The sequence below is a fragment of the Hakea prostrata genome, chromosome 2, assembly GCF_041222555.1.
Source record: "Hakea prostrata isolate BN-2017 chromosome 2, UWA_Hpros_2, whole genome shotgun sequence".
Lineage (NCBI taxonomy): Eukaryota > Viridiplantae > Streptophyta > Magnoliopsida > Proteales > Proteaceae > Hakea > Hakea prostrata.
The window spans coordinates 67946178-67959996 of record NC_142601.1 but is presented as its reverse complement, the minus strand read 5'-3'; the positions used below and the strand labels follow the sequence as shown (position 1 = coordinate 67959996).

The window sequence follows — 13819 nt, the reverse complement described above, 5'->3', positions numbered from 1 at the left end:
TAGGAAGAAGATCAAGTACTGGGTTCTATGAGAATCCGAATCAATATTCTGGTCAATTTTCATTTGTTGATTCAAGAAAATTGTTCTTTTATGGACATGATCTGTTTATACAGATTACAATTCAATAAAGAATGTAGTTCTTATCGTAAGAATAAGAAGTACAGTGAACTAATAGATACATCATTCTTGGAGTCGATCCATGATGGCCTGCAAGTAGTCCTTGCATCCTTGTAGAAACACTTCAAGAATCAAAGTTGTTCGATCATGCATAATTTCTTCATCTTCCTATGTCAGACCTAGTTATTGCACCACACCTTATAATAATACTGCTAGCAAAGACCATCCTATTTAGGTGCAAGGTATTTGGGTAGTAGTTGATCTTCGTTTTCAGCAATCTCTCCTCCATCTTCCCTGCTTCTCTCTTCTCCCAATCTTCCTTTCTCTTGCAGCAGTTACAAGGGTCTGCAGCGTTACAGAAGCCCAAGTAGAGAACGCGATCTTGCCCAATCCTCCCATCCCAGGCCACACTTGATACAAACAACACACAAGGGTTTTCGTCCTTCATTTGTAGCATGGCTGTGTTTTTGAGCTTTCCATCTTCATCTTAAAATTGTCTTACACAGCTGATAGATCAAATTATCGCCCCAGAAACAAAGAAACAAAGGGAATGAGACACCATGAGCTCCAAAGCTAAAAAGGCAAATTATCCGAGCAAAGCCATCAGAACCCCAAGACTCATTAAACACTAGATCTCATCAAGTCCCCACTGCGGTAGGAGTTGTGTCATGTTCGAAGCACGAGAATCACTATTTATCAACATTTTCCAGTTCCAATCACGTTTAATAAACCCTGCAGGAAACTAGTTGTTTGGAGAAGGGGAAAAAAAACAATAATGTTAGGTTTGTTTATCTAGCTACTCGAGCTCGGCGGTTTGGTCGACTGTGGACCTTAAAACTGGTGGTTAACTCCCGGATGGAACAAAGAATGGTAGATTTACGTACCATATACAAAACCTAATTATTAGAAAGAGTGAAAGACACAGCTGAGCTTCTATCAAAGCGAATCTTGAGAGATCGCACAAGGACCATATCTAGCATACATCATGAGTCATTTACAGGCTACATCAGATCAGAGTGTTCTTTGAAAAAGGACAAACGAAAAAAGACATAATGTTAATCAATGTATTTAATAACATTTTGCTTTGGAAGTAGTGGGTTCATCCTCTAAAGTTCCACAATCGTCTCTTAATTTATTAGTCAGTCCCTAGAGTTTTAATGCTGATGGTTGAATAATTAACTACCACAACCCTACACATATACTCTTTTCACAAAATCCAAAACTAAATGTGAGTGCCATTTTTTTTTATTTTATTATAAAATTTTTTTATTGAAGATATTGTTGACTTCTTCGTTGCACCGAAGCTAAAAATTGGTGTTATGCAAGAAGCCCCCAAATGAATCTGCTATCAAGTTGTAATAACTTAGAATATAAACAAAGATACAAGATATAAACTCTATTTAAAGCCTACATATCATATATATGGATATGAAGGATTTTACAATTTGGGCGTTGCTCATCATCTATGTTGACTAATAAAATTTTGTTGTGTGTTTTTTTATTTTTGAATCACTTAAAATGGGTCAAAACCTTTTTTTGTGTCATTTATACAGAAAAAATTACAGATAATTCGCAACTTAATGGCTGAAATTAGTGTCTAATTAATATTCAATATTGTCAATGGTTGGTTAGTTGAGCGGTTAAAAGCTCAGACTCCCAGGGGAGGTCTTGGATTAGCATCAATTTGGCGACATTTTGTTTTCAGTATTAAAAAAAGCATCAGTACCCAAAAAAAAAAAAAAACACTCAATATTAAATGACTAAAATACCATCCCATGAAGTCTTAATGTTAAATGAGCAAAATACCTTCTATGAAATTTAAATAAACAAAATTACTCTAGTACGTTTGACTGAATATCCTTTATATATTAATTATTATTATTATTATTTTAGTAACAGGTAATTTTTTTAAGTGATTCTTAAATCCTTCTCTATCTATTATCCTTCCATCCTTAAATCATATTAAAAGGGATTTGTGAGTGCATAACTATAACTCCACAAATTTGGAGAAACGCTACTGATTTTTTTGGTAAAAGAGAAACCACTAATTTATTACTTACAAAATACAACGTACAGGAAAAGAAATACAAATAATTGAAAATCCTAACAACAAGAAACAAAGAGACTTGGGGCAGAAACCAAACCTATTACTGTCAACGCTATTTGATGATTCCTCTAAGACTTCACTATTCTCCAGCGATGGTGTTGATGAAATTACTTGAAACTGTTCGATTGACCGGAAAACGAAGAAGCAAACTTGGGAGATCCAGTGTTTTGACTACAGTTTTAGGTAAGGGCTGGTATACTTTTACAGGAATTACATTCCTCTGCCGTCACCGGAGGAGAAGGCAATCTCCCACTCGATGCAGGAGAGGCGAAATCCGAATTTTGAATAGAGAAAGCTTCTGGTTCCGAAGAACTCAGCAGCAGCATTCTTCATATCACTCAGCATTTACGAGTTATTCTTCCAATGAAGAGAAAAAGAACAAACCAATAGGGTTCCTATAATGAGCGGATTTTTAGCTCGGCAACGAAAAAGGTACGAATGCTTCCCCTATCTGTTAGTCTCAATTTCGATTGCGTTTCGTTTTTGGATTGATTGCCTGGTTTCGTGCAAGTATCGTTCTCTTTCTTTCTGGCGAAGATATTATCATAATCTGAGAGAAGGAAAACGACACTGTCTTATCTTATCTTGTTTTGCTTCTTTCTCTATCAGATCTGAAATCTGTGTTTTTGGGAACAAAATTTCCCCCCCTTCCCTTCTGTAACTTTTTAGCGTTTTGCGTTTGAGGAAGATTAAAACTTATATAATAAGATAACGTTTGGCACTCGAGAGACAAATCCAGGAGGATCAAATCCATTGGGATCACGCAACTCTATTATAAAAATCGTTCTTTGGCACTAGAGATACAAAATCCAGGGGTCTTTCCTTCTCTTGCATAACTCGAACGAACGATCACCATAATTCCAAAGGACATCTTGTATGAGAGATAGGATGCAAATCTAGCCTTAGTAGTTGTAGAGTTCCCTGCTTGTTAGTGGAGAGTCCGTGGTTCGATCCTTGAAGACAGCGTCTCTCCCGAGGATGTAATCAAAGTTCGCGCAAGCTGGGCTGGATGAACTTCAGCTACCAAAAAAATAGTGATTTTAATTTCCCCTGACTCATCCTTACTCTTAACAGGGTTTTGAACTCAGCAACCAAAAGAAAAGAAAGCTCAGTCCTGTGCATTAAATGCGCTGACCTTCAAGCCGAAATTTCGACCATATGATTCAAAATTTCTACCAAAAGTGTATGGCTTGAAGGTCCAAGCACGACTCCAATATTTTGGTCTCGAGGGATAGTTGGAGTTAAAATATTTTAACTTTGAATTTGGGCCAAAGATGGGCTTGAGAATTTGAGATTAGTGTTTGTCTTGCGCTAACCAGTCCTTGAATATTTTGGCCCTGATTCCAAAAAGACATGGAATTTAATTGGTATTGAGGAAGAAAACATTGCCAAAATGTAACTGTATTCTAGGGTTAGTGCTATCCATATTTCTATTTTCTTTTAGATTCAAATTATTGATTTTTCATATTAGCTTTATTAGGGTTATATAGGTTTAGGCGAAGGTCAATCAGGGATTGAGACGGAGACAAGGTCAATCCATCCCAAGCTCAGTTAATCATGGATAAGATTTTTAGACACTGAGTTAGGATTAAAGCGGGAATAGACTTCGCTAAGAGCATATACGGCTGATATCGAGTTTGAAAAACCCGACCCAACCCAACCTGTCCTTGTTGCAAGCTTAATGAGGGAATAAGACCATTGGAGCTAATTTGCAATTTTCTTGGTATTGTTCATGTTTGAACTTGTCAAGCAACGAACTGTACCATGTTGGAATCATTGGATCCGTTCCAGGTAAAATCCGTTGCTTGATACATGAACTGGATGAAGGTAGGCTCTGGCTGGCCCAAGTTTAGACTAATGTCTCAACCCTAGCCCAAATTAAGCTTAGGATACAGAACAGGGGATAAGGTTTCTGATTACATTGATTCACAGTTCCTACGGTTACTTGATCTTGATGTTCAAGATCAAGTGCCCAATTCCAATATTCATCTAACATCGCAATGATGAAAATTTTCAGTTCATCACGTATTGCCAAATCTAATGCGAGGCATTTATTTTTTGCACCTTTCTTTACATATAAGGTGGGGGAGGGGAGAAGGAGGAACTATTTATGTATATCTCAAGGAGAGTTGAATTCTTGAGTTCTTAATAAGAAGCGTTTGATCATTGTCAATAAAGGCAGTAGCTTTTGGTTAATGAGTGATTAATTCAAAGGCCATGTACGAATCCACATTTTCTCCCAAAAGAAACAAAACTGAGACATTTTTCAACCTACAATTACCAAACATTTGCTAGTTTTCTTGGCAATAGTTATGCAATTCTGTCCACAAAACCAAGTTCTTCTTCATCCGCAGAAATCTTTAATCTCTCAGAAGCTTTTTCAACCTACAATATGTGTCAAACATGAGTTCTCGACATAATTCATCTCAGTAATGAATGAAGAAATGCTGAGATGAAAGCAAATTAGTAATATTATGGTCTTTTCACTTACCTCTTTATTCCAGTTTGTTCTAGCGGTCAAGATTATGAGGGTCACTGTCTGAAGAAAGACTCCAAATATCATTCCCAACCAAATTCCCTGGGGAAAATAAGTATCCATCAGTATAGGCATCATCAGGAGCCAGCTTCCAGCAACCCATCCTCTACTCTTGAGGATTTAAAAAATTCCACTAGACAGAGAGATAGATAGATATAGAGAGTTACTGCTACTCCCAGGTTTGTTTTGAAGCCAAGAACACATCCAATTGGAAGACCAATAATGTAGTATGTGCTTATGTTAACATAAGCAACCAAAGCTTGCCATCCACTCCCAATGGCCACTCCTGAAAGGCCAAAATTATTCTGAACCGTAAGTGACTAGCTCCAATAAAAATGACATTGCAACAATTGTAATAAATGTTTACCTGAAAGTATGGGCTGAATTCCATTAAGAAGTACTGAAATCGCAAGCAATGGAGTCAAATCCGAAACTGCACTAATTATAGCTTCATCACTGGTAAAAGCCCTGCTTAGTGTGGTGCGACATATTAATACAAATGCACTAAATATAACACTGATCAAGATGCTTGTTCCATTGACAACGAACACCGAGAATCTAGCAACCTTTGGGTTGCCAGCCCCTAACTCATTTCCAACTCGAACACTGTAACACTCAAACCCAGTAGCTAATTAAGAGTTATGAAGAGGAATTTTTGTCTTGGAATGATCAAATTGTGAACACATCTAGAGTTTATGAACCTGGCTCCAGTGCTTAGGCCTAACATAAACTGCAAGTCCCCGTTTAGGTAGTTCATGCTGAAAGATGTCAAAACAGTGAAACCAAATGTAATGAGCGAACCTATTGTGGAGGCACCAGAGATCTATAAGAGAATGAAAGCCATGAACATACCAAATGGAAATAGAATCAAGTGAGATTGTAGGATTAGGGAGTAGCCCTGATATAAGCACAAGTCCCTGGCTGAACCATATCTCCAAGCTGCAATGAGGTAGTTCCCTCGAAAAAAATTAGCCGGTGAACTAGCAAAGCAAGCTCATGACTTCACTAGGGCATCACATTAATTAGTTACTACTCACCAAAGCATAATAGCAGATGCAACAGTGAGCTTCAAGTAGGGCCATAGCCCCTTAAAGGCCTTCATTGAGAACCCCGTCCAAGTTTCCTTGCAAGATGGGCTGAAAATTATATAAAGACCAGTAACAAATACAAGCAACCACCAAGATAAACTCAATGTAAGAGCTGCTCCCAGGAGGCCAAAATTCACCACATCCACAGCCAACCATGTGAGAAGTATGTGTACAAGTAAGATTCCAGTGGATATATAAGCCAAGGGATTTACTGTGTTCTGCGATTGGAGGAATCTCTGCATAGGGCAATAGATTGCAAATGCATACAGTTGAGGGATTAAGCCATGCGCGAAAATCTGTCCTTGTGCTGCTATACTTTCTGACTGACCGATTACTCGGAGGAAACTGCCGGAGTACCAGTACAAAAAGGTTAGGAGAACAGCAGCTCCAAGATGCAAGATTATGGCTTTTTGGCAAACAATACCCATAGAAGCATACTTCTTTGCCCCATAGGCCTGTCCACATACAGTTTGTACAGCACTAGCCATGCCCAACTGTAGATCAGAAAAAGAATTCAAGAATGGGGATGTTAGAGACGCATGATGTATAATTGTTAACAAGGCTGCTTACGATGTGCTTCAAACCATGCATTTAAGTCTTGTATGCTTTGGGCTCAACTTCAATGCTACACAATTAATGCGCAACATTTTGCTGCAAACGGTCGAGACCTCGACTGTCCGTTTAGCAAAAATATTAAAATGCACTTTTCGAAAATAAACGGCCGATATCGAACTCTCGGTCTACCATTTGCTACAGGTCATGTGCATTAATTACGCAGCACCCCAGCAAAATCCGTATTCTTCAGGGATATAATGTACTTCACTTGGAATTTGTGTTTGAAAGGTCAACAGCATTGATACAGTAGAACTAGGTGGAAAACATGGGCTTGAAAAGGCAAGGAAGTGTCGACACCAAAATACCAGAAAGAGTTGGGCCTGTGATGTACCCATTGCTTAATATGTATATTGTTTTTAAATGTGAGGACTGTTTTGGTACAGATTGCCGCTATAAACAATAGTCATTGAAGGTGCTCAGAGGATTTCATTGCAGACAGAGAAACTGAGAGAATGAAAATTAATTCAGAAAATAAAAGTATTATGGCATCTTCTCCTTCTGAGTGAGTCTGGATCATTTCCCCCCATGTCTGTGCTCTAGCTATTTACCACAAATTACAGAGGGTCTACATGTTTAGGGTGATGAATTTTTCCTTCTCCAATATCATTCACTTACAAGGCTCAGAGATAAAATTCGATCAAGGAGGAGGAGATTCAAAGAAGACTCACCATGATCCCATAAGCAAGACCTTGAATCCCAACATTGGCAATAGAAGCACCAGCAAGTTCCAAGGCACCCAAATGGCCAGTGAACATCTGGGTCACCACACTAAGCATGAAATTGAAGACAGAAACAACAATACAAGCACCAGAGAGATACCAGAGCAGCTTGGACTCCCAACCAACAAGCCTCAGCCACTGTCCAACTGACACTGGTTTCTGTGCCAACACTTCCTCCACAGCTTCTGAGGACAACCCGGGGACTCGAGTTTGGTCATCGATGCCTTGTAGTAGCAATGGCTGAGTGTCTCTGTTTTCGTCCATCTTTGATTACTCCAACACTTGTTGTGGTGTAGATGGAGTTAGCCCAGATGACGCGCGGCTTCCTGGAAAATTGTAGCCTTAGAAAAGCCTTTCGCTGGTTTGAATTGTTCGATGAGGGTTTTTGTAGTTACAATTCACTAAAGGGTTATCTGCAATTCTGAGTCACTGGGATTTGTTGCAGTGACGTAAATTACCCAGAAAAAAAAGACAAGACAAAAGGAAGAAACAGCTAGTGAGTCTAGTGACGCCTGAATGAACCACCTTGTACCGTCATTTTTTAAGTTCAATAATTAAATTCGAAATGGAAGATCAGTATTAATATCAAAGTTGGGATCTTCTATTGGTCTTGGCAGTGGATTATACTTGTTTTGTTACCTTCACACTTGTTCATCATATGTTTAGGAAAATAGTCCTCACCATGGCCTGATGATCTGAGGTGAAATCTTCTTTCAAATATGTGGTGAAAAAATTTGAGAAAAACACATTAGTAGTTCAATTAAGTCTTCAATATCAGCCTGAAATTATCCATTAATGCACCACTTCAATTCCCTTTCCTGTTAGGATTGACAAGTAGCATTGAACCTCGGGCGTTAGAATTGACTAATTTCCAGTGGACTTTGGTACCTCAATAACTGCTTACTAACCCCCACATCAACATCAAACAAAGAATGGTAGCTAGAAAATATCAGGTTTGGAATTTCTGTGACGCAGCGAGATTTCTAGTTCACATTGATTAGGCTGGTGACAGTTACAGCTAAGATGTCCTATAAATCAACGGTCCTCTCTCCGTTCCTTGAGTTTCAGAACACGATTTTCACTGCCAAGAAATTTTCTTAGAACTATTTGAAATTCTAGGAGATGTTCTATTTCTAAAGTATCTTCCAGTCTAAATGTCATGAGCAGCCAAACTTGAGAGATCTGAAGCTCTCACAAGCTCTCACGTTTGAGTTTCGATGATTCAAGGTGATGGTTTCCCTCAAAATTTCCCCTTGTTTTTGTCATACTTTGATTGTCCAAATTTATATGCTTATTTGCTTGATCAATAATTCTAGAGAAAATGCATTTTTTATGTTAATTAATGTTAATTGTAGACTATCAGTTGTCTAGAGAGGAACCGGGGGGGGGGGGGGGGGGGGGGGTTTGGTGTGGAGAATTACAAGCAACCAAAAAAGGGCACAGAACCTGACCAAGCCAGGGAAGCCCTAAGAAACAACTAAAGAAAAAACAGCAAAACAAGACAATGCAAGGGAGGAAAAAAACAATTTTTTCTTAGAAGACACAAGCTTTGCAATATAATTTTCTTTTTTGGAAACAGAGCCCTCAAGTGGAAAAAGGACTACCCTGGGTAGCAAAGAGGAGAGGAGGGGTCCCAGTGTCAAAGGAGATACCACCATTGCAAGGAATCCGAACAACAGCCGAAGGGGGGGGGGGGGGGGGGACAAGAGGTGGGAATCAAGACAGGAGGAAGGGAAGAAAGGGCCAAGGGAGAGGGAGGGGGTCAACAAAGGAGGGAAACTTTTATAAGGTAAACACAAGGGGCAATTTGATCATTTTAAAATATCAAGGGAAAAAGAGAAGTAAGAATTCACAACAACACTTGGAAAAAAAAAAAAAGATTAGACAATAAACATTGATTTCCTCAAACGTCTATCTTGGATCAATTTGAAGGTTCAAAAAACAAAACCGTGTAATATGTGAAGTAGTTTGAAATGTCAATTGTTAAAACTATATATCATGCAACAAAACCTGTTTAGTTACATGAATACAGAGATTTCAAACCTCTAGATTCACAAATGAGATATTTATACTCGTTTGGTTGTATGAATCTTTGGATTCATGAAATCTAGGGATTCACTTTTTTACACTAAAAATGTGAATATGTAGATTTATGGGTATGAGGTGAAATTCAGAGATTTCAACCTTATTATAAAAATACTAAACATTTGAATCATGACTCCATAAATGTTTTTTCAAGATGAATCTATATATTTCATTCCAAATATTTAGGCTAACTAGAGAGTGAATTTTATGAACTATAATTCTATGGATTTGATATCTCTAGGTTTTGAAATTTTCAACTCAAGTAACCAAACATGCTCTTAAGAACTTCATTTTTTATAACGATAATTAATACACACTTGTCATGCATTAACTATTAGTAAAGCATGTTTTTTACGTTTCATGCGTAAAAACGTGCCAAATAGAATCATTCATTAACAAGCACTTCCTGTCAAGGGGTAATTTTTGCATATGCCCACAAGGCAATACTGGACTTAGGCCCATGTAGGCCCATATTAAATATCAATGGGTTTTGTCAATCATTTATGAGACAGAGGCATTTCAGTCCGGTTACAAGAATTGGGCTCAAACCGATGGGCCATTAGACCAATTTCTCGTTTCATTAGTTCCATATTTTCTCTTTCCGTTTTGTACCCTCAAAATATTTTAATATCTAATCTCTTCCCCGTCTTCCTCTTTTCCTTCTTCTAAGAAATTCGTTGTATGTACACCCACCCATGGCTCATAGGAAATTCATTTCTTTTAACGATAACTAATGTACCTCTGTCATTCGTTATTATTATTATTATTAGAGCAAATTGCACCGGCATCCTAAAATAGAGGCCTTAAAACACTGACATCTCGTGTTATGTTTGAAAAACACGTACACCTCAAAATTTAATTTTCATTCGACACATTAATCCAATTTATCACTGAAAAATATTAAATCACTATTTATTTTCTTTCAATTTTAAAAATATCCCTATCAAAATATGAAGGGAAAAAAACAATGATTTACGGTGTTCAGTGACAAATTGGATTAATATATTTGACAAATTGGATTAATATATTTAATAAAAATCTAATTTTGGGATGTCTGTGTTTTTTAAACATAAAGTGAGCACTGCTGAAATAAAAGGAGGGAGGAGGGAGAAACTACTTATATATTATTCCAAAGAAATTCCAACTCTTGAGCTCTTAGTAAGAGGTGTTGATTTATTGACAATTGAGACCCCTTTGTGATTATTGAGAAATTCGTTCACCGTGTACAAATACGCATTTGGCCTACTCTCTTAAAAAGAATAAAACTGAGACCTTTTTCAACCTAAAATGCATCAAACCTATGTTAATTATCTTTGTATTTATCTTTGTATTGGTCATGCAATGCTGTCCACAAAACCAAGTTCTTCTTCATCTGCCGAAATCTTTAATCGATCAGAAGCTTTTTCAACCTACAATGTGTCTAACATCAGTTGTTGACATAGTCCATCTCAATAATGAATGAAGAGTATAATGGTCTTTTTACGTACCTCTTTATTCCAGTTTGTTCTAGCAGTCAAGATTATGAGGGTCACTGTCTGAAGAAACACTCCAATTATCATTCCCCACCAAATTCCCTGTAAAATATAAATATTTCATCACTAGAGGCATCATCAGGAACCAGCTCCGTCAACCCATCTCTATTCTTGAGGATTTAAAGAACCCCACAAGAGTGTGAGTGTGTGTGGGTGTTTAAGTTTGTGTGTGAGAGAGAGAGAGAGAGTTACTGCTACTCCCAGGCTTGTTTTAAAGCCAAGAACACATCCAATCGGAAGACCAATAATGTAGTAAGTGCTTAGGTTGACATAAGCAACCAGAGCTTGCCATCCACTCCCAATGGCCACCCCTGCAATGCCAAAATTACTGAAAAAAATAAGAGTCTCCAATAAAAATGAAATTGCAACTTTGGTGCAACAGAACCTGAAAAACCAGCCATTAATGTAAACTGTAATGTTTACCTGAAAGTATGGGCTGAATTTCATTAAGAAATACTGAAATCGCAAGCAATGGAGTCAAATTCAAAACTTCACGAATTACTGCTTCATCGCTGGTGAAGGCCCTGCTTAGTGTGGTGCGACACATCAATACAGATGCACTAAATATAACACTGATCAAGATGCTTGTTCCATTGACAACGAACACCGAGAATCTAGCAACATTTGGGTTACCAGCCCCTAACTCATTTCCAACTCGAACACTGTAACACTCAAACCCAGTAGCTAATTAAGTTATGAAGAGGAATTATTGATCAAATTGTGAACAGATCTAGAGTTTATGAACCTGGCTCCGGTGCTTAGGCCTAACATAAACTCCAAGCCCCAGGTTAGGTAGTTCATGCTGAAAGATACCAAAACAGTGAAGCCAAATTTAAGGAGGGAACCTATTGCTGAGGCACAAGAGATCTATAAGAGAATGAAAGCCATGAACAGACCAAATGGAAATAGAATCAAGCGAGATTGTAGGATTAGGGAGCAATCCTGATATAAGCACAAGGCCCTGGCTGAACCATATCTCCAAGCTGCGATGAGGAATTTCCAACGAAAAATTAGCCAGTGAACTAGCAAAGCAAGCCCCTGACTTCATTGGGGGCATCATTAGCAAGTTTCAACACATTAAATAGTTACTCACCAAAGCATAACAGCAGATGCAACCGTGAGCTTCAAGTATGGCCATAACCCCCTAAAAGCCTTCATTGAGAACCCTGTCCATGTTTCCTTGCAAGATGGACTCAAAATTATATAAAGACCTGTAACAAATACAAGCAACCACCAAGATAAACTCAATGTAAGAGCTGCTCCCAGGAAGCCAAATTTCACCACATCCAGAACCAACCATGTGAGAAATACATGTACAAGGAAGATCCCAGTGGATATATACGCCAAGGGGTTTACTATGTTTTGCGCTTGGAGGAATCTCTGCATAGGACAATAGATTGCAAATGCATACAGTTGAGGGATTAAGCCACGCGCGAAAATCTGTCCTTGTGCTGCTATACTTTCTGACTGACCGATTACTCGGAGGAAACTGCCGGAGTACCAGTACAAAAAGGTTAGAAGAACAGCAGCTCCGAGATGTAAGATTATGGCTTTCTGACAAACAATACCCATGGAAGCATACTTCTTTGCTCCATAGGCCTGTCCACATACAGTTTGTACAGCAGTAGCCATGCCCAACTGTAGATCAGAAAAAGAATTGAAGAATGGAGATGTTAGAGATACATGATGCACAAATGTTAACAAGGGTGCTTAAGATGTGCTTCATCCATGCATTTAAGCCCTGTATGCTTCAGGGACATATGGAATTAGTTTTTGAAAGGTCACCTGCATTGACAAAGTAAAACTAGCAAACATGGGCCTGTGATGCATCCATTGCTTAATATGTATGTTATCTTTGAGGGTCCTTTTGGTACAGATTGCCCCCTAAGGTGCTCAGAGGATTTCATTGCAGACATAGAAAAACATAAGTGTAAAAAATTAAGTAAAATTTTCAGCCTCACTCCCTGAATTTTTCCCTAAAATTAATATCAGCCCGTTATTCAATTTATCAATCAGAAGTTAAAGAGCAAAAAAATATCAAAGACACCCTTTGCTATTAGAAAATTATAGTTAAATACTAATATATTTCAAAATGACAGAAATAACCTTTAAGAAAATTTATAATTAACAATGTTAGTAATAGGGGTTATGAGTTATGAGTTCTACCCAATAAATTGAGGAACTCAATGTGGCATTAATATTTAGAGGTAACTCAGGGATTCGACTGAAAATTTGTCAACAATTAATTCAGAAAATTTTATAAAGTATTTTTGACATCTTTTCCAACATCAAAGGCAGAGAGATCGAATTCGATCAAGGAGGATGAGATTCAAAGAAGACTCACCATGATCCCATAGGCAAGACCTTGAATCCCAACGTTGGCAATAGAAGCACCAGCAAGTTCCAAGGCACCCAAATGGCCAGCGAACATCTGGGTCACCAAACTGAGCATGAAATTGAAGATAGATACAGCGATGGAAGCCCCAGAGAGATACCAGAGCAGCCTGGATTCCCAACCCACGAGCCTCAGCCACAGTCCAACAGACACTGGCTCCTGTGCCAACACTTCCTCCACAGCTTCTGAGGACAACCCGCGGGCTCTAATTTGGTCATCGATGCCTTGTTGCAGCAATGGCTGAGTGTCTCTATTCTCGCCCATCGCTGATGACTCTAGTGCTCTATGTAGTGAAGATTGAATTAGCCCAAATGACGTGCGGCTTTCTGGAAATTTGGTGATTTAATTACCCGAAACATATAGAAACAGGGCGAGATCAAACATGTATTTGTATTATGGACTTCATTGTATGTGACACTGATACACTTGTGTGACACATGCCTTCAAACATAGACGTTTGAAGCATTATACCTCAACAAAGTGGACCGGGTTAACAAATGTAATCCCCTTTTACGGAGAATTGGTGGAATTGTTAAAAAATCTGACTTCTTAGTAGAGAGATCGTAGGATCGTGAGGTCAACTCTTGCTGATAATATATATAATATCATTATACGAATTTTCCTA

At 38.2% G+C, this 13819-nt stretch overlaps 2 protein-coding genes across 3 annotated transcripts; both read right to left on the bottom strand.

Moving 5' to 3' along the window:
* Positions 1–4407: 4407 nt before the first annotated feature.
* Positions 4408–7621, bottom strand: LOC149025943 (protein DETOXIFICATION 41-like). Of its 2 annotated transcripts, XM_089146168.1 has the most exons (9): positions 7132–7621; positions 6061–6342; positions 5798–5883; positions 5613–5699; positions 5462–5518; positions 5128–5366; positions 4928–5046; positions 4716–4802; positions 4408–4609 (listed from the first exon to the last, which is right to left on the bottom strand). In XM_089146168.1, the coding sequence occupies exons 1-9, from the start codon at positions 7444–7446 to the stop codon at positions 4535–4537; spliced, it is 1347 nt and encodes a 448-aa protein (XP_089002294.1). In that variant the 5' UTR covers positions 7447–7621; the 3' UTR covers positions 4408–4534. The 2 variants fall into 2 exon arrangements, with proteins under 2 accessions (XP_089002294.1, XP_089002293.1); XM_089146167.1 differs by having other exon boundaries at positions 5798–6342.
* Positions 7622–10407: 2786 nt separating this feature from the next.
* LOC149025942 (protein DETOXIFICATION 41-like) lies at positions 10408–13458 on the bottom strand. The gene is made up of 8 exons (XM_089143224.1): positions 13144–13458; positions 11893–12437; positions 11696–11782; positions 11545–11601; positions 11223–11461; positions 10992–11110; positions 10755–10841; positions 10408–10676 (listed from the first exon to the last, which is right to left on the bottom strand). The coding sequence occupies exons 1-8, from the start codon at positions 13456–13458 to the stop codon at positions 10602–10604; spliced, it is 1524 nt and encodes a 507-aa protein (XP_088999350.1). The 3' UTR covers positions 10408–10601.
* Positions 13459–13819: the final 361 nt, after the last annotated feature.